Source organism: Plecotus auritus, assembly GCF_963455305.1.
Source record: "Plecotus auritus genome assembly, chromosome: 8".
Lineage (NCBI taxonomy): Eukaryota > Metazoa > Chordata > Mammalia > Chiroptera > Vespertilionidae > Plecotus > Plecotus auritus.
In genome coordinates this window covers 146742744-146764337 of record NC_137782.1, presented here as the reverse complement: position 1 = coordinate 146764337, position 21594 = coordinate 146742744, and the positions used below count along the sequence as shown (strand labels likewise).

Here is a 21594-nt window from a genome sequence, read left to right as displayed (position 1 = left end):
CCATGGATTCCCTTTCCTTTTTCCAGTCCATGTGGGGACTAACTTCCTATAGATAAAGCAGGACATAGGGGCTGATTGTAGGCTGGCCTATTGAGAGTGAAGTGAGGAAAAAGGGTGGGTGTGGCTTGGTTCTTTCTCCAACCCCAATTCCCATCATCAGAGGGGGTTTCAAACATCTGATATTTTGAAATTATGTTTTCTACCATGTTTCTCCCAACTGGAAATATGTTTTCTATCTCTTGCCTATACAAACCACAGTTATCCTTCAAAATTTCCATATTCTTACTCTTCTGTGTATCCTCCTTGTCTACCCAATGTCTCTCTCATTTCACTCTTTTGAACTCAACTGGGTGTAACTGGGCCACACAATTTAAGACCCCATTCCTCACAATCTACTGCACATTTCTAAAAACAGTTCTCAGTTTGTAGCAAACTTAAGGGTTTGTACACTTTTCTACAACAAGAACCCTAACATAGATTTTTGTTGGGAAACTGTATATTATGGTGGCTAAGAACACAAAAGACTCTGACACATTACTTCCCTGATTAAGCCCTAGGCCTCAATACTTCTTACATGAGATCTTGCTCAAGAAACTTACCTACTCTGAACCTCAGTTTCCTTGTCTGAAAATGCAGATAATAAAATTACCACCTATATTGTGGAGATCCCTGTAAAGCTCTTAGGATAGTATCAGGCACAAAATAAGAGTTCAAAAAATGTCAATAATCCTATCTAATAAAAGAGTAATATGCAAATAGACTGTACCTCTGCTACACCCACAAGCCACGCCCATGAACCAATCAGGAGTGAGTATGCAAATTAACCCAACCAAGATGGCTGCAGCCACAGAGAGAGCAGGAGGCTTGGGTTCCACCGCCAATGGAGGAAGCCAAGCTTTCCGTCTGCCCTGGCCTGCCTTGGCCTCTGCTTAAGGCTACAAAGTTTCAATTATAGAAGATAAATAAATCCCAACAAAAATGGCTGTGGCCACTGAGCGAGCAGGAGGCTTGGCTCTGCTCAAGGCTGCAAAGTTTCAATTATAGAAGATAAATAAATCCCAGATCCCAGGGCCTCCGCTTGGGTCTCCGGGGGGCAGGGCCGGCCTGCAAACCACCACAGGCCCCTCACCCATGCCGCCCCACATCCCAAGGGAACCCCCACCCTGATCTGGGACACCCTTCAGGGCAAACCAGCTGGCCCCCACCTGTGCACCAGGCCTCTATCCTATCTAATCCTCCTATCTAATAAAAGAATAATATGCAAATTGACCGTCACACCAACATACAAGATGGCTGCCTCCATGTGGTTAAAGATGGCTGCTCCCATGTGGACCCAAGATGGCCACCACAAGATGGCCAGCAGGGGAGGGCAGTTGGGAGGGACCAGGCCTGCAAGGGAGGGCAGTTGGGGGCGATCAAGCCTGCAGGGGAGGGCAGTTAGGGGTGACCAGGCCTGCAGGGGAGGGCAGTTAGGGGCAAACAGGCTGGCAAGGGAGCAGTTAGGCATCAATCAGGCTGGCAGGGGAGTGGTTAGGGGGTGATCAGGCTGGCAGGCAGAAGCGGTTAGGGGCAATCAGGAAGGCAGGCAGGTGAGCAGTTGGGAGCCAGCAGTCCCTGATTGGAGAGGGTGCAGGCTGGGCTGAGGGACACTCCCCTGTGCACGAATTTTGTGCACCAGGCCTCTAGTATTATTATAATAACCAGTAGTCCTGCACACGAATCCGTGCACCTGTAGCTTTCTGCGGGGCCTGGCCACTCTGCGCCCGCTGCCCAGAGACTCTCCGTGGCCCAGAGGCCCATACGCGGCCAGGCGCAGAATGCTTGCATCGTCACCGCAGCGACAAAGCAAGCATCCTGCCAGGCCACTCACACTGCCCGCTCTCAGTGGCTGCCCCCCCCCAGGACTGGGGGACTGCGGTGGGGCTGAGAGGACTGGGCACCGCCACCTTGTGGCTATGGGTGCCAACATCTTTGTGACGGAGTGATGGTTAATTTGCATATTACCATTTTATTAAATAGGATTATAATAATTATCATTATTTTATTATGTCCACAGAGATTAACACAATCCTGAGTCATACTATATATTTTTAAAGAGTCAAAGTTATTCTCTGGGAGGGAATTGATCCCTCCCACCATGAAGTATGGTTAGATCCAGCCTGTCAGAATTACATCTCCTTGCATTTGTTAAAACTATAGCATTTCTAATCCCCCTCAGGACTCTTCTATACACTACATACTGGGCAGTGCCCCACCCAGTGAGTTCACATAAATGGAAAACAAGTAAGGATGACCCCAGCAGTGACTGTTTTTCACTGATGCTTGCCCAAATCAAGTTTATATGATTAGACTATTTCCTTTAAAATTAATCAAAGTATGTCACTGCTTATCAAAAACACCTACAGCTAACCCCTAATAAATTCAGTTATTGAACTTTACATTTTAGCGGTCTACACCAAGCATGTCAAACTCGCGTCCCACAGGCTGCATGCCTCGTTTATTTGGCCCGTGTTAGCCTTTGAGTTTGCCATGCTTGGTCTACACCATTAAACTTTGGCTCAATGAAGCAAGAGGAACCTCTGGCTGCAGAAGCCACAAGAAATTGGATTAAGCTAAATAAAAACAGCAGCTCTTATGGGAAAATAGTCACACAAATCGAAATTCATGAACTCTGTGATCTTTCTCTGCTCATACCCTAACAAGTGCCAATCCCATCAAAAGTTACAGCACTTAATGACAGAGAAGGATGAGGATGAAGTGACTGATACCTTTTATCCTGAGAGAGTTGGTCAGGTAAACATCAAGTAAGCTCATCAGGTCACAAATGAAACAACTTTACTTCCTTCAGATCATACTGACTATGTCGTAGCAAAACTGTTTCATCATATAGACTAATTTTTTACATAGTCTCTCTCTTGTAGCCTAACGTTTTTCCTGTAATGCTGAAACATGACTGTACAGTATACATTAACACTCAAGGCATTAAAGTAAAAATGAGCAAAGCGGTTACCTTAACTCCAGACACTATTTCTTTGCGTTTGACTTTCTTTTATAGCTATTATGCGACTGCCCATGCACACCTTAATTGTGAATTACAGTCTACTTCGGAAGAGGAACTTAATTCCTTCACAATGCCCTATGAGCTGCCCACCTCCCCCGATCCTACCTACATAAACAGCAGTAGAATACTGAACTTAAGGTTATATAGTCAATGGACTCCACAAACATCAGGTATTCAGCAAATGTGCTTTCCATCCAGATCTGAAATGATGAGGTCATGAATTGGGAAGTGATTCGGGTGGCGGTGATATTTACCTCTTTGAGACAGCCCATAAAGTTGTTACTGACTGGTGACCCTGGGAGGTCTGCTGTGCTGGGGCTGCCTCCGACATAGAAAAAGTCATCAGAACCCAGCATGGTGTAATCTTCTTGCGTGTAGCCCGTTGTGGTAAGAATCCCATCCACTGAGATTGTCACCTAGATAACAAAGCACAGGGAAAGGACACGCTATACTCAGACCTAGATACTGTAATCCTGGGATATGCCTGTTTTGTGTTTTGTTTTATTTTTTCATTTTTGCCTTTTTTTTTTTTGCTTATTGTTTTTTCTGTTTTTGTTTTTGTTTTGTTTTGTTTTTTAGACCTATAGCGGAACCCATTTTCATGTCTGTTTGAGGTTTATCTCGGATTCTATTCAACTAGCCCTAAGAGAGCTAAGCTAGTTAGAGAGTTAACTGATTATTGAACTACTGTGTCAGCATCATCCCTACTGCAACTCAAAAGTTATTGAGCAGACACAAAAATGGTGTTAGTAAAATGCTTCCTAGGTTAGTTTTGCTGGTGTACATATTAGTAAAGTTTAGTCGTCCGTTATTAACTAATCACAACGTGCACCTGGTTAACATAAAAGGCACAAGCTCTTTCCAGCAACGTCACTCTTGGCACTACTGCGCAGCGGTTGTTCATGCAAGTGCCTACGCCCATGCTGCGGGGGAGGGGAGGCAAAACAACCCGTGGAAGCGGCACGCCCGATGCGCGCATGCAGGAGGGACAGTACGGTTCAGAGAGGAAAGGGAAAGAAAACAGGGAGAACCAAAGGGGAAACAACAAACAAACAAACAAAAAACTGCTCTGTGATGACGTAAAGATGAGTGGGTGTGGCATCTCCAACATTCCCAAATCAAGTGTGCATGCCATGCGTCATGAATGGTTAGAGACTGGCTGAGCCTGCGGTCACTCGGGCCAGCCACCATTGGTCTTATCCTGTGTTAACCACAGCTGGATGCAAAACGTTCGAAACGTTAACGATGCCCCCTACAGGTGAGTTGGAAAACAGAAGTTGACAGGAACAGGTAAAAAATAAGAAGGTCCACAACAGATGAAAAGAAGGAGGTCAAAGTAAGCAGAAGAGTACCAACCGCAGTTCCTCTTTTGTTAATGATGTCTACAGTTAAAAGAAAGAAAGAAAACACACGGCAAACCCAAAATAAGAAACAATTAGAATGATATCTACCGAACAATGTAGTTTGTTTACCATAGCGTGTCCAATGCCTGAGTGCTTTGTGGAGAAGGGGGGAGAAAGGAAATTAAAAACTGTGAACAGAATAACGATCGTTACTTAAAAAATATGATGGTCTCTACCATGTTAGTACATTTTTTTGATTCAGGTAACGGTTAGTAGAATGAAACATTCCATGAATGACATGTTAGTTATTAAGCATGTTAGTAACATAGAAAAAGGGCAAAAAAATTTTACAAGAAAAAAGCAGACTAACAAATAGGCCTCCCACAGAGGTAAATATTTTTCCTGCCAGTTTTGTTCATAACTTGCTACCAGACAGAAACAGACATATGGCAACATTCCCTTTGTCTCCCTGAGTACATCTGACAGACACTTTAAAAAGTTCAGAAGGGATTCAAAGGCCTGAAGCTCATCAGCTGACCACTGCGGCCCTATGCCCATAAGTGGCCCCGCCCCCGCCCTGGCCCTCCCCAGCCCCGGCAACTTCGCAGGAATCGGTTGGCATTGCCCTGCTACTCAATTTTACAGCATACAAGGACTTCTCAACTCCAAAACTTCCTTCGGTCATATTGATGGACTTTAGGATCACAGATTACTGCAATGAAACAAAGCAAAGATCCTGACACATAAAATGAGTAGAATGGGTTTGTGTTCAATCTGTCCTGCCACACATGCACCCCGGCTGAACGGCTATGGTGTCCTTTGAGCTACCAATTCAGAGTTTGCTCTGTAACCTGAGCAAAGGCAAATCTAGAAAGTGGGCTCCTCGAGCCCCACCCTTCCTTCTGTGCTTCTCTCAGATGAGCCTCCGGTCTCTTGGTGAGTATCTGAGAGAAGAAATAAAAAAAAGGAAACCCAAAGAGACAGACTGATAGGAAGTTCGGGTTCTACAGCTGTACTGAGGCCGGTGTGATGCCCGCAGGCCCCCTTCCATGCCAATCGGGCCTCTGAAAGGTGCTTGGGGAGGCCTGGAGAATCCTTCAGTTTCACTTGCCTGCCTTAGCTCGGCTATCGCTGCTATCCTCACATCCCTTTCTCCTTCTCTCCCTTGGCTAGTCTAAGTCTCTCCGAAGTGGGGAAGAAAAGGTTAGACAGTTAACAGCTCAGAAAGAGAGGGCTGTTTTAATAAAGGAAAACCCGAGACAATCGATCACTCTGCAACTGTTCAGAGAAACAACAAATATGTTAAGGATATTAGTTTTGAGATCAGTATGTACTGCAGAAAAATTAGTCACTGTCAACACTGCACAAAACGATACATTGTAATTTCATGAAATTTCAAATGATAACCAAAACTTATCATGTTCAATATATAAGTATAATCTACTCACTTTCATCTGTATATATTTATATATACTGTAATAATGTGTCTCAGTTAAAAACATACAGTATATGTGGACCCATAGATTAACTACAGAATTGATCATTATCTTGTATATAGACTTCTGCAAGATTTAAAAAAAAATACAATTAAATAGAAATGGACACCTAGAATGTGAACTGGCCTCTCCGGAGTCGTTTGGGTTAAACCAAAAGTGTCTGTTCTAAAAATAAAATAAAAAATAGATAATTTCATAAACAGACTCTTTAAATCACTTTTCCCCTCAGGGATTTTTCTTGTCCCCATTTCAAAGGTGGGGGTGGGAAGGGTGTAGGGATTGATACAATCCCCGATCACAAACACATGTTTATTGACTACAAAAAAGGAACTGTGATTTAATGACCCCAATGTGCATGCTTCCAAATGATCACCATGAAAACTATAATTTAAAATCAAACAAATAAAAAATCAAAAAACACAACAAAACCACACACATCACAGGAAGGGCAGGTCGCAGAGATATCCTTGCAGCCCTCTGGGAAACTGTCCTATGTCGTTGTATCAAAATAGCCTTTGGGCCCCCAGAACTTTCTAGATATGCCCCTGCTCAAGTATGGCAGGAAGATTCATCTCAAAAGAAAAACAAACAAACAAACAAAAAAAAACCCCACAGCTAATTTGTAAGCGACTCTGAGGAGCCCTAGATCATGTTGTTAGGGTTTCCAAGTACCACACACACAGCTGTAGCGAGAAACAAAGCCAGTTACTCTCTTATCCACTGCGCTGTTACCTGACGCAGATTCCTGGTGACTTTCACATCATGCCAGGCATTATCATTAAACTTTCCATTCACGGGCTCCACTAGCGCTTCAAAGGCCCCTGATCCCAAATTAATGACCAGAGAGACAGCTCCATTTTTCAGGGCAAGATTGACATAATCAGCGGATTTCCCAGTGTGAAGCATCAGTCCATTCCTTTGAAGGGTTTTAAAGGACAGAGTTATTTCATCGCTGCTGCTTTGAATGGGGTTTTGAGACAAGTCGTAGCAGAAGTATTCAGATCCCTTGAAAGTGGCAATATATTCTTCTTTTCCTAGAGGGAAACAGATACATACGTGCATAAGTAAAGCAATATACTATGCAAATCAGTAGATCACAACAGAAAAAAAAAAATAACCAGTCTGCAAATTAACTCTTTGGCTTATAAACATTTCTGACTGATGATAGCCCTGTCAAAGAAAGTCAAAAAGGACTGTAGGTGGCAGTATATACCATTCAATCAACCTCCTCAGCCATTGGGCCATTAACTACAGTAGCTAAATCTGACATTCTTGAAAATTCAATTAATTTTTAAGTATCATTGTAAGAGCTCTGATCAGAAAGAAGCAGGTCTGCGATATCTCCAGGGCAAGAATCAGGTACCATAAATGCATATGGGATGGTTCTACTCTGCTGGCAACAATGGTTTCCAATGTATTTGCAACTTTCTCTCCATCCAACTGAGGCATTATTTTAATTTTCAGTTAAGATGTTTATATTCAAAGATCATCTCAGTGAAGAGCCAAATGTATTCATCACTGAGAAACAATAACCAAGTGTCTGGTGAGAGGAAAGCAAAGAAAAAAAATAGAATTTGGTCTGGGAGTAAATAGATTTCCTATAGATCATGTGCATTTTTTTTCTCCCTGGATAAAGGGAGCAGTGATAGAAAACTTAATGGAGTCAGCTGGATTGTTGATTCATTCCCCAAAAGAATCTCATCAAACAGATGATAGGACTGGCTTTTATGAGACTGTTAAGAATTTCCAGCACATCATTATGGGGATAGCATATAAACGAAGTCTCAAAATTTTCTATATATTCAGACTTTACCATATGTAGGAGTAACAATGTGAATCCCACAAGATTCTATACAGATCAAACAGTAATGTGGCTATTTGGAAAGAACTGTCTTGTCCCACAGATGAAATGAGTTTAACCAAAGGAAGAGTGTGAGCCAAAAGCTCCCTCAGCATCCTGGGCAATTATGGTATTGTGCCAAGAAAACTGAGATGGTCTGGAATCAGCTTCTGCTAAACTATAAACATGGAACTCCAAGTGGTACTGAAGAATCTCAATCCATTTCACTGGTAATATAGCATGTCCACTATGCCCACTGGAGGGTTCATATACCAAGAGAAGTCTCATTTGAATGGTGGCAATATATATCTATAAATAGATAGATATCTTAACAATAAATGAAAAGATCCCCAATCCTATGAGTCTCCAGGAAAAGGCACAAATCAAACTATATTAAGATATAATTTCCATAGCCATAAAATTGATAAAAACAATTTTAAAAATTGGACAATTCCAGGTTTTGGAAAAGCTGTGAATAAACAGTAATTCTTATCTATTGCCAATGAGACTGCCGATGAGATGAAAACTGACCGACTATAATAAATACTATTTGGCACCATGCAATCTTGTGGGAATTTTACATCTTATAAAGGTCTCAGTCCTTAGAAAATGGTTATCATAATCAATAAAAATAACATTCCCTAGTTCTTTCAATTCACTACTCTCTGCTCATAGTTTTGATCATTAGATAATGGGTAGTCAAGTGAATTTGGGTTCATATATATGTACATACATGATATATGGTGGTCTGCTTATCTGAAGATGATATTTATCAAATTTTCATCCCCAGTGAGTATTCAGAACAAGTCTCTGAGCCACGGGGAGTTTTAGAGGTCCACCTTAAACCTTTAATTTACATTACCAAGAAAGTGAGGCCCGTGAAATTTAAATGACCTGCCAAATTCAGAAAGTGTGCCAGTAACAGAAGCAGGGCTACACCTCAGCCTTTAAGTAATGAAAAACAAAGTCTGAGGACTTGAAGAGATTTGGTCTAATTAAAAGGCTGTAGCATTTTATCCATGTGACCTCATACCATTCCAAATCTGCATAATTTGGAATGAATCTTGACAAAAGATTTGTTTGCTAGATAATATGGCAGAGTCAAAGGGAATCAGAGTTTACAGTTCATTAGATGACAAGTTTTTAAGATATTTTAACAATGATATTCCTTTTACTTAAAAATAAAAATATAGTATCACTCCTTTTGTATTGTTTAATTTCAAATTTGGGTAATTCAGATCTGCATTAAATGCACCCACACAATTTTGGAAATATTCACTCTGTAGAATATGCCATTGCCTTAGAACATAATAAATGAGACATAATGTTCTTTTTCATGAAAGAAGATGTAATTTATAATCATTGAAAAGTTTTTTAATGCAACATTATTTATATTATTACTATTGCTATTATTTTAGTTTTACATAAATTATTCTACTTTCCATGATATATGTTTTCTCCAATTCTTTGTCTGTTACTGTAAGTTTTGTGTTATGTCATATGCAAATAGCAGCACAATAAAGAGTTACATATGCTTTACTGTTAAACACTTAAAGAAAAGGTCTATGTCAATTGGAAAATAGCCCAAATAACCAAATATCTAGTTTATGTCTAATATGTGCTGAAACTATAAACATCAAAAAGACTTTTGATCCAAAGCAATATAGAATCAACAAATATTTATATCTAGGATACATAAAGAATTTATGTAAGTCAATAAGAAAAAAAGGACTAGACAAATTAACAGGAAAAATAGACAAAATACTCGAACAGACACTCCATGATAAAAGGGCATACATATGAAAAGATGTTCACCTTTATTAATTAGTCTTCAGGGAAATAAAAATAAAACCACAATAAAATATCAATATATTTCACTGAAAAGGATAAAATGAAGAAGACAAAAAGTACCAAGTGTTTGTGAGAATGTGGAGCAACTAGAACTATCTTAAATTACTGGTGGGAACTAATTTTTGAAATTGTTTGGCAATATCTTCTAAAGCTGAATATATGTTCCCCTGTAACTCAGAAATTCTGCTTGTAAGTATACATCTGACAAAAATGTATACAAAGATCATCAGAATGTTTTCAGTAGCACTATCTATAATCTCAAAATGAACACTACTGAAATACAATCACTAGGAAATTGGATAAATAAATTGGGGTATATCCACACTAGGGAATATTAACCAGCAATGAGAATATATGTTCTACAACTACTACATGCCAGATACATGGGTAAATCTCACAATAATAATGTTGAGGAAAAAAAGCCAGACACAAAAGAGAACATATTTATGACTTTGTGTATATAAAATTTTTAAAACTAAGCAAAACGAATCTGTACTATTGTAAGTCAAGATAATGGCTAGTCTTGGTAGAAATGGAGGGAAGAGAACTTTTGGGGTTCTGGTAAAATCCTGTTCTTAATCTGGGTGTTGGTGATGGATGTGTTCAGTATGAAAAAAAAATCATTTTGCTCTAAACTTATGATATGTGCACTTCCTAGTATAATATTTCAATAAAAAGTTTAAGTAATTTGGATAATTGAGGATAAAACAAATTAATCTGATAAAATATTTTCTTCCTGATTAATAGTGTGATGAGCAAGATACTAGTCCCATCAATGCTGCAGTTATTAGTAGAAACTAAAAAAATAGCCCAGATGGTATTACTCAGTGGTTGAGCATCACCCAATTCCAGGTCAGGGCACATGCCTGGGCTGTGATTTCAATTCCCAGTGCAGAAGGCAGTCGATTAATGATTCTCTCTCAACATTGATGTTTCTATCTCTCTCTCCCTCTTCCTTCCTCTCTGAAATAAATATATATTTAAAAACTAAAATAATAGCAATAGTAATAATATAAATGATGTTGCATTTAAAAACTTTTCAATAAATAGTAATATCCATTAATATAATTTGTTCTTCAAAATATCCTCATAAAATTTAGAGGAAATATATTAGGCTGCATGGATATAATTATAATTGTTTGGAGGACCATAGTCTAAGTGTATTGATCAATGGATCAATTGATCAATGGATCAATGAAGGGAATCTCTATTATTAATGTTATGGTAGAATTAGAGAAACATTAAAAAATAAACTTCAAAAACTTGGAGCATTTATTTAATAATCTATATTAATTTATTTTATGTTCCTGTAAATTGGAGGAAGAAATTGAATAGGGTGATCTTGTATTTTAATTCTATTCAATTTCCATCCCTCCAATAGCTTAGATAAAATTGCATAGTTCTATTTTTTTTTAATTTTCTAATTTTCTGAGGGAAAGTTCAATGGAGAAATTGGAATTATATAATTTCTTTTAATGTTGACTGGATGAGCTGACTTTAACAAAGATAAATCTGATTGGAATAAATATGAGTCCTAATCTCTGGTCCAAAAACACCCAAATGAATAAGTAATAGTACTATACAGGAAACATGAGTCACTAGACACAACAGAAATAAAGCAAAATTGCCCAGCCAGTGTGGTTCAGTGGTAGAGGATCGATCCAAGAGCCAGGAGGTCATGGTTCGATTCCCAGTCAGGGCACATTCCCAGGAGTTGGGGGCTCAATCCCCAGTAGAAACATCATTAGTGGTGTTTCTATCTCTCTCTCTCCATCTCTCTTCCTCTCTGAAATTAATAAAAAAGTATTTTTCTTTTTTAGAAAAAGTAATAAAGCAAAATCTTTGATGGATTTAGAATATGAATCATCAAATGATCAAGGCACTGAAAAAGTCCATGTAATAAGCATGGGTAACATTTCTGACAATATTAGAGGAGGGATGGGATGGTCCTGTAGCTTAGTGCTGGTCAGCTAATGACTGTTATAATTCTACTTGACAAGCTGGAATGTATTTGGATGTCTGCTAAGATGATAAAAGGCTTCTAGATTATGTAAGGTAAATAACTCTCTGAAGAAAAGACTTAGGGTAAAAATGACAGCATCTCCAAATATCAGGAAAGATGCCCTTTAGAAGAGTAATTCCATTCTGTATGGAAGCAGGGGTATAAATAGAATCAAAGCATAAAAGCTATGAAAAACATCTCTCATTATGAGGAATACTTTCTATCAGAGTTACCCATACATAGAGCATTCCATTTGATAGAAACAAATTTCTCATCACTTAAAGGACTTAACCTTATGTAACTGAAGTACTTAGTGGGATGTGATAGAAAGTGTTCAATCTTGGATGGTAGATTGAATAAATAGATCCTTTTCAACAAAAAGCACCACTGATTTCTATTTCATAAAGGGAATGTTAGACAAAGAGAGGTTAAGTAACTTCTGAATTCACATAGAAATTAATTCTCAGGACAATGCCCCTTCCCATTATACATGGGGTAAAATCTCATTAATTTGACTGTTTCCACAACTTTTATTTATTTATTTTTAATTTAATAAATCTTTATTGTTCAGATTATTATAATTGTTCCTCCTTTTTCCCCCCATAGCTTCCCTCCACCCGGTTCCCATCCCACCCTCTGCTCTTACCTCCCCCACACTGTCCTCATCCATAGGTGTACGATTTTTGTCCAGTCTCTTCCCGCACAGCACACACCCTTTCCCCCGAGAATTGTCAGTCCACTCCCCTTCTATGGCCCTGATTCTATTATATTCACCAGATTTCTGTTCATCAGATTTTTTTATTCACTTGATTTTTAGATTCACTTGTTGATAGACATGTATTTGTTGTTCGTAATTTTTATCTTTACCTTTTTCTTCTTCCTCTTCTTAAAGAATACCTTTCAGCATTTCATATAATACTGGTTTGGTGGTGATGAACTCCTTTAGCTTTTTCTTATCTGTGAAGCTCTTTATCTGACCTTCAATTCTGAATGATAGCTTTGCTGGGTAGAGTAATCTTGGTTGTAGGTTCTTGCTATTCATCTCTTTGAATATTTCTTGCCACTCCCTTCTGGCCTGCATAGTTTCTGTTGAGAAATCAGCTGTCAGTCATTTGGGTGCTCCCTTGTAGGTAACTGTTTTTCTCTTGCTGCTTTTAATATTCTCTCTTTGTCTTTTGCTCTTGGCATTTTAATTATGATGTGTCTTGGTGTGGTCCGCTTTGGATTCCTTTTGTTTGGGGTTCTCTGCGCTTCCTGGACTTGTAAGTCTATATCTTTCACCAGGTGGGGGAAGTTTTTGGTCATTATTTCTTCAAATAGGTTTTCAGTATCTTGCTCTCTCTCTTCTTCTGGCACCCCCATAATTCTGATGTTGGTACGCTTGAGGTTGTCACAGAGGCTTCTTACACTATCTTCAAATTTTTGGATTCTTTTTTCTTTTTGCTTTTCTGGTTGAGCATTTTATGCTTCTTTGTATTTCAAAGCTTTGACTTGATTCTTGTGGTCCTTTAGTCTGATGTTAGGTCTCTGTATAATATTTTCTATTTCAGTCAGTGTATGTTTAATTTCTAGTTGATCCTTTTTCATATTCTCGAGGGTTTCACTAAGTTTATTGGCCTTTTCTAGGAAATTCTTGAAAAACCTTATAACTGTGGTTTTGAACTCTATATCCAGTCGTTTGCTTTCCTCCATTTCTTTCATTTGTGATCTGTTTCTTTGTCTCCACATTTTCACTGATTCCCTGAGTTGGTAGAGTAGCTTTGTGTGGTAGGTGTCCTATAGGGCCCAGTGGCTCAGCCTCCCCAGCTACCTGAGGTGGACACTCTTGGTGCACCCCTTTGTGGACTGTGTGCACAGCCTTGTTGTAGTTAAGTCTTGATTGTTGTTGGTATCACTGGGAGGAATTGACTTCCAGGTCAATTGGCTGTGAGGATCAGCTGTGTCTACTCTGGGAGAACTTCTGTGCTGGAGACACCCTTATGAGACAAGACTTACAAAATTGCAAAAGCCTCTGTGCTCAGCTTGGATGGGGCGGAGTCACAGGGTGGAGCAGACAGCCTTGGCTTCCCATCAGCCCTGCCCTATGAGGCTCCCAGGTATCAGTGTCCCTCAGTAATTGCTGCAAGCACCTCTGAGAGAAAGCCGCCCTCGAGTTTCGCCTGCTGCCAGACAGTCCAGTTTCTCCCCGAATGAGTCTGGGTCCCCAGAAACTCGCCCGGAACTGGAGTTCAGCGTAGTCGGGAGCTTCTGTCTCCCTCCCACTTTAGAAAGCCAGCACGCACTCAGCTGCCCGTGTACTCAGCAGTCAGTCCTCTATGCGCGTGCGTGCGAGTGCGCCTCCGGACCTCTGCCTTCGGTAGCTCCCGAGTCTCAGTGTGCTTTCTCTTTTCCTGACTGTCCAAATTCCCCCTGAATGGGTCTGGGTTCCCAGAGTCTTGCCCGGGACTGGAGTTCAGCATAGTTGGGAGCTTCCTTCTCCCTCCCGCTTTAGAAAGCCAGCCGTGCACTCAGCCATCCGTCCTTTCTGCGTGCACCTCTGTACCTCAGCCTTTTGCAACTCCTCTGAGTCTCAATGTGCTTTCCTCTTTCTTTCTAGTTGTAGAATTTCCATTCAGCCAGCTTTCCTGTGGTTCTGGATAGTGTCCGTTTTGTCTTTTAGTTGTAGTTTTGTGGTTTTTTTAAATATATTTTATTGATATTTTACAGAGAGGAAGGGAGAGGGATAGAGAGCTAGAAACATCAATGAAAGAGAAACATCGATCAGCTGCCTCCTGCACACCTCCCACTGGGGATGTGCCCGCAACCAAGGTACATGTCCTTGACTGGAATTGAACCCGGGACCCTTTAGTCCACAGGCCGACGCTCTATCCACTGAACCAAACCGGTTTTGGCTAGTTGTAGTTTTGATATTGTTGTGCGAGGCAGCAGTTTAGGTGTTTACCTATGCCACCATCTTGGTTTCTCCCTGTTTCCACAACTTTTAAGTTGACAGAACTTCTTTACTAATGGATGAAGGCTAGATAGGCGTCCTGCTGCCCCTATACGTATACATGACGAATTTCAGGCCATTTTCCTATACCAAGAAATGGGCCTACATTATTGTTCTTGCTCTTCATATATTAAACTCAAATCACACAGTTTTGTAAGGTTTTACTATATTCATGTAATTCTAAGGTTGTGTTCAAACACAAGCTGGAAACTAAAATCAACATGTGAAAAAAAAAACAAAAATAGACATTTGAGGCAGAAGCTTGCTTCATTTTTTTTTCTACTTTAGAAGTCAAATACACAAGAATATTTTGCCAAAACATCCTTGACTAAACAAAGGTACACACTAGAAGTTTATATTATTAAATAAATAATAAAGCCTGGATGTCTCTGACTGTAAAGATAAAGCAGGTTTACGAATACAAAAGGGAAATCTGCCTATTGAAAATCACATCAGGTTAAATCCTCAGTCCCTAAGAAGTGTATTAGAAAATAGCATTGTTTTGCTTGCCACAATGCTATGTAATTTATAAATTAAAACAATCAATTGATTACTATAAAGAAACCAAGCTTTAGAAAATATTCATTCTTCAAGGGTTTATTTCAATTTAGGTACACTTCAAGGCAACCAATCTGGAAATAAGTTGCCAAACATCCATCAGATAACTCTACAAAATAGATATACTTTTGATAATATCCTTGAAGTGATTAAATATGAAAGCTAAAGAAGACTTAGATATTGCTTAGTCCACTGCCTTCATTTATTAGATGAAGATACTGAGAGCCCAACAGGTAAAATTATGGTCACATAACTAATTGTAGTAGAATCAAAATATAACCTTGCCCTCTTGATTCCAATTTCATGCTCTTCCTTATTTCCCAGATATTGCCATGAAATGAGCCTCTAGTTCATGACCAAAACTAAATTCAGCTTAAACTTGAACATATTTTTCCAAAAAGTAACCCAGGATACAGTCCAACACTTTAGTGCAACAATTTCCAATTCTACTGTGCAACCGATTTGCATTTGTTTAAGTAACTGCAGGTGCTATGAACCACATAGGCCACTCTATGCCTTTCTGGGCTCATGACCACTCAGTTCTGCACAAATCATATGATACCAAGGGAAAGTAATTCACTAATACTCTGGCATTAACCAGGTGTGCAATATCTTGTGTAAAATCAATAAATTTCTGGCCACTTTCGGCTAATTTATAACTTTAAAGTAACATCTGATACAAATCTTATCCCTCATCTCATTGTCAGAGTTGAAGAGGAGGGGAAGGATGTGGTATGGTATGCATCTAGGTATCTTCTTAATACCTGCCTTAAGTCTTAGCCCTTTGTGCTTTGAGAGAGAGAGAAAGAAAGAGAGAGAGAAAAGAGGGAGAGAGATTCATGTGGCTCAACCTCCTTCATGCTTCAGCGCCAATCTCCACATAATATCCCAGAGCATCTGGTTACTGTAATCCTCTGGCCCAGCAAGTGGCCTTCTTGTGAGTAATACTGGCCATATGGCTCAAGCCCCAGCCTAAGCAGAGTGTCTGCTTGGCCCCTAGGATTGTAGTTATCCTGGCTATGCCAAATGTTGAGAGTGTAAGTTATATCTCTTGCCTCTTTCTGCCCTGCCAGTTCCCTTCTGTCCTCCCCAGAAAGGCACAGGGCAGGTCAGCAGGTCTGACACATGCACTGCCATGGGTCAGAACATAGATTGCCGGTTTTCCTTTATTTGCAGGCATACAGATGCAGGCTCTACATGCCATTCTACAGCAGTCTCTTTTCCCATTTAGCTTGGGCAAAGGAAGCACGCTTCTCCTCGAACAGTGCATTTTCACAGGGCCTATGACCTAATGACTTTTCCCCTTACTCTCTATCCCTTAATGCTGAGGTAGAAGGTGGGAGGTGGGGAGAAGGACAGCATGTTAGGAAGGGTCAAGGGTCAGTTTGGCCATCTTCTAAAAGTGATGAGGTGAAACTTGGTCAGTTTTTAGAGGTTCTCTTTATAAAGTGCAGGTTACTTAAATTCTTTTGTTTTAGGGGACTCTAGTCAATAATTCTATTAGGAAAATTTCTCTGAATGTGCCATTATGTACTTAAATTCATACTGGGCATATAGTGGGCAATCCATGATGAGTTATTATAAGCATTATTAAAGTAAATACTACATTTTAAAGGATTATCCAGCAGTTTTTTTTTAAATTAGCTTTTTAGCAAAGTATTATATCATGATGCTCAACACCCTAATTTTAGGAAAAATGTTGGTTAATTAAGGTTCATGGAGTAATAAAGAAATGGAAGTATTACAAATAGCACAAAGAAAGGAAAATATGTCTCTGTTAATAGTTCATTCTTCTAATCAGGCTTGTACCTAGATGATTTGCAAAATGATTTCATGAGAATTTTGTGCTTTTTTAACTTAATTTTTCATTTTCTCAGGGAAAAACCTTGAGCTAAGAATGAGGAGAGTTGAATACTGGTTTCTGCGTAGCCACTTTTCAGCTCTCTGCCCGTGGCCACCCGACTTAGCCCCACTGGGTCTCATTTTTCTCCCTAGAAAAGTCACATAGCTGGGCTAAGTGATCTCCAGTGCTTAATTCTAAAATTCTATGGTTCTATAACATTCTTGATTTATTGAGCCACTGCTTTATTGATCCATTCAATAAACATTTACTGAGGCTCAACTCTGTGCCAAACTCTATTGCTTTCCTGCTGTCAAAATCAGGCAACATACTAGAGTTAAAATGTCTTTCAAGATTTCTGATGGCTGCTGCTTTTAAAAGGAGATTTTTATAGCAACCTCTGTCCCTTTGGGTTTCCACAGCTAGTTCTCCTCTTAACCTGTAAGGACTTAAAAATTGAGAAAAACCAAGGGACATGGAAAGATGTTTTGGTCATACTCTATAAGAAAGAAACTTTCTGTTCTGATCACCTTTCTTCCTTAGATCCCCCAAAATACCTTTGGCAGATTTTCTATGTATGCTAGCGTGTTAAAAGAATATGTTTAATGTTTATTTCTACCAAATTTAAGGTATTTATTCATGTAAATGTAATTCCTAGAAAAATATAATGTTTTAAGAGAAAGCGAATATTACTTACTATAAGTCTATATTAATTAATTTGGGATTACACACATTTCTCCAATAGAAGTATAGAAGAGTCAGTCAATAGTGAATAGCAGTTTTCTATGGATAGTGAGCTTAATTTGGAATTAATTAGAAGCCATTAATTAGTTCCCCACTTTATGGTTGGTGCTATATGACCACAGGTAAGTAACTGTGGCATAATGTCCTTCTACAATGGTTACATTCGGCCTGTTATGCCACACTCTCAGATTTTTTTAAACATGAGGATCTATAACATAAAGCTTATGGAATTGTTATTAATTACATACTGATCCTTCCATAACATCCCCTCATCCCGTCTGTCACAGTTGTATTGAAAACATTGTAAATCAACATTGTCTAGCTCAGCATTTCTCATCCCAGGTTCCTCATCTGATTTAAATAATGTTTTCCTAATTCTCCCTGGAAGTTACAAAACTAGCACCTTTCTAGATGCACAGGAAAGAAGTTAATTCATGATGTAAAATGTACTCCGTGCAGCTTTGTTTCTTTCCCAAAACAAGTAGAGGTCAAGCCTAAGTGTAAACACAGATTTTATCAGAAAGATTTTGGAAATAGCTCACAGACTAGAGGAATCACTGAACCACCCAGACTTGGAAAGGAATAAACATGTGGAATGTCTCAGCTCCTCACAGTAGAGTTCCTGGTCTCCTCTGGGGTTGGACCACGCATATAACTTGACAGTAGTTTGATTAGCTCAGCTTGTGTTAGTTAGAGTCCTTTACTCTCAGATCAGACTGTTAGGATTGGAGTGGTGGGGGGAGAGGGGAGTGGCAGGATAATAAAACCCAGACATGTGGGGGGAGCATTGTGACAGCATAGCCTACTCATTCACTAACTCCTGAAGTTGCCAACAAGTTGATGCTAGGACCTAATACTAAAAGAGCATCCTTTCTAGGATGTAAAGAATTGTTACAATTTCCTTTTTAGATTTACCTGTTATAAACTTAGGTCTTAGGGCCCATTGTCAAAGGAAAAAAAAAAAAAAAAAAGGACATTAGCTCATTTGAGACTAATTTTATTCGAATTGTGAAACTTTATCAGAATATCACAGTGAATCACAAAATATAAACTTTAGAGTTGGAAGAGGGAGACCTATAAAGGTTATGAGATCTTCTCTGGTATCTATAGGGCATATGTAAAGTTGGCATGAGAAACTGAATTTCTAGACCAGTTGATCCCAATAGGGCTGGCCAGCAGAGTCACCTCAAAATACCTTTTAAAAATCATAGTTGTAGCACCCATTGTCTTAAGTCAAAATTTAATAAGTGTGGGGTGGTATTCTTGATACTTTTTTCTTATTTTTTTTTTAAATTCCTAACTCCTTCCAATAACCAGCTTAGCTTAAAACTCAATGTTTTCTGTAAAGAAGTAGGACTTCCCTCAACTTACTCTCCCTAAAAAGAACCCATTTCCCAACAAAGAGTGAGCACAAAAAGTGTGATAAAATAAAACTAAGCAATCAAAAAGCAAAGTGCACTCTCACTTTTTAGTTTTGGAAGTAATTAGATTGGGCGAGAGAACATTCTGGCCAAACTGAATAATACCACCTCTTGAATCAGCAGCTATTCTTAACAATACATCCATTCACTCCTCCCAGTGAGAGTTCCCTGGTCTCAAGGAGAGGACACATATCCACATTCATAGGCTGAAAATGCTTTTTCCCCTCCTTATTGCAAGCAAACCAAATGCCCTTTTGAAACAAGTCTTTACTTTCTAAAGATCATTTGCCTTGATACCATATAACAAGAATATATGAAATGTTTTATGTTCTATGCTACAACTAAGTAGCCTCCACCTCCATTCCCCAACTACATGCCTTTTCCATAAACAAGTCATCCTATATAATAAAAGGGTAATATGCAAGTTGACCCTAATGGCAGAAGGACCAGAACAACCACTGGACCAGTCATTATGAGGTGTACTGACCACCTCTTGGTCTCTTTCCCCAGTCGGCAGGCTCCGATCGCCTAATGGCCATCTGCTGCAGGGGTGGGGCCAGCGAGCAGGCAGGAACAGCCGTCAAGCACCAACCACCCAATGGCAAATGGGGAACTGAGGGTGGGTAGCGGCAGGGGGCAGGGCCAGCTTCGGGCAGCTGGGGAAGATGGCCCTGATTGCAGGCCAGGCCTAGGGACCATACCCATGCACAAATTTTGTGCACCGGGCCGCTAGTAAAACTATAAAAGTTAAGGCAATCTAATTCAAGGGCTTTCAAACATTTCTTCCCAGTTACCCAGGATTCACACATAATACATCAGCTTTCTATTTGCAATGCATTCATCTATATTTTATAAGAATAGAAATTGTTTTAAATTAACTTCATTTTAATGATAAGAAAACTATGCCCTAGAGAATGTAAGAAATTTCACAAAAAGCACTTAGTTTACAAACACCTCAGACTAGAATGTGGATCTCTGAGTCCGAATTCCATGCCTTTTCTACCTTCTCTCACATTTCTAATGCTGTTTTGCATAGGTTTGAATGAACACTTTTGAAGTTACAGAGGGAAGAATATATTCATTTTGAAGAATATAGGACAGTCAGGTTTTTTTCAAACATGACATTCAACCCTAATTTAATCTCCTTCTCAGATATCTCATTTTTATTATTGTGAGAGAAAACATATAAAATTTTAGCTTTATAGTTTTCATATGATCAAAAATATTAATATTTTTTCTCAGCTATAATCTCAAAGTGAAGTAATTATTTTGACTCCCTCACCATATTTGCAATAATTATGTTAACTTTCTCATCATAAAATTTGAATTTTGTAGTTTTTAAAAAAATATATAGCATTATAATGAAAGCATATGACTCAAATGTTCAGATATTCCTCCAAAACAGATGATGAATTTTAAGTCTACAGTATTGCTCAGACTAGAATGTGGATCTCTGAGTCTGAATTCTATGCCTTTTCTACTTCGTTTTACAATAAAAAAAAATTGAATACATATAACTATGTTGACAATATGCTAATTACTGACTAATTAGGTATGTCTGGCTGAGGTGATATAACAAAATGTTTAATATTCATAGTGATTCCCACCTTGGCATCACAATGGCATCACCTAAAGAGCCTTGAAACATATTGATGCCTAGGTTCCCTCCCCCACCTCAATATTTTCATTTAATTGGTCCAGTGTGTGGCTTGGGCACTGAGACTTTCAGATGTTTCCCAGGTGATTCTAACATGCAGACACAGAGAGAATCAAGTGTTTAGAGAGCTATGACCTAGGCCCATGGTCGGCAAACTGTGGCTCGCGAGCCACATGCAGCTCTTTGGCCCCTTGGGTGTGGCTCTTCCACAAAATACCACGGCCTGGGCGAGTCTATTTTAAAGAAGTGGCGTTAGAAGAAGTTTAAGTTTAAAAAATTTGGCTCTCAAAAGAAATTTCAATTGTTGTACTGTGGATATTTGGCTCTGTGGACTAATGAGTTTGCCCACCACTGACCTAGGCAATTACTTATTATGTAATAATTGTGCATCTGTAAGTGTACTAATTTAATTATAATAATGTACCAAAATTATATGGCTCTTTGAGGTATAATTTACACTTTATCTATGCCCATATACAGTACTGCTTTACATGTGCATATTGCTTGATTAGTTAATGAGCAGTTGGAATACTTTATCTTATAAATTGGGAACACAAGTGCATTTCCTCTCTCCTCTTCAATAATGCATCATCTGACTGACTTTAGACCTTTTGATCACAGTTAATCTCTATGTAACATCACATCAATGAGTACTCAACCCCTTTGCATAGTATGAAAAGCTAAACCCTGTGCTGATCTGACATACATATCTTGCTACCACTCAATCCCATTAGCCAAATGCACAGAAACCCCCACTTAGCTAAATTCAATTGTTTTCATTTTTTAAAACTC

The 21594-nt window shown here is 39.1% G+C and overlaps 1 protein-coding gene across 18 annotated transcripts in view; it reads right to left on the bottom strand.

The window, feature by feature from the left end:
• The window catches only part of NRXN1 (neurexin 1), a 1052009-nt gene that overhangs the window by 652049 nt on the left and 378366 nt on the right, over nucleotides 1-21594 (bottom strand). For 11 of the 18 annotated variants that reach the window (XM_080686543.1, XM_080686548.1, XM_080686545.1 and 8 more), the window contains 2 exons: nucleotides 6633-6934; nucleotides 3316-3477 (listed from right to left, as the gene is read on the bottom strand). In XM_080686543.1, the coding sequence (XP_080542669.1) occupies nucleotides 3316-3477; nucleotides 6633-6934 (464 nt within the window). Of the gene's footprint in view, nucleotides 1-3315; nucleotides 3478-4512; nucleotides 4558-6632; nucleotides 6935-21594 lie in introns of all 18 variants that reach the window. The other 7 variants (XM_080686525.1, XM_080686546.1, XM_080686526.1 and 4 more) reach the window with 2 other exon arrangements.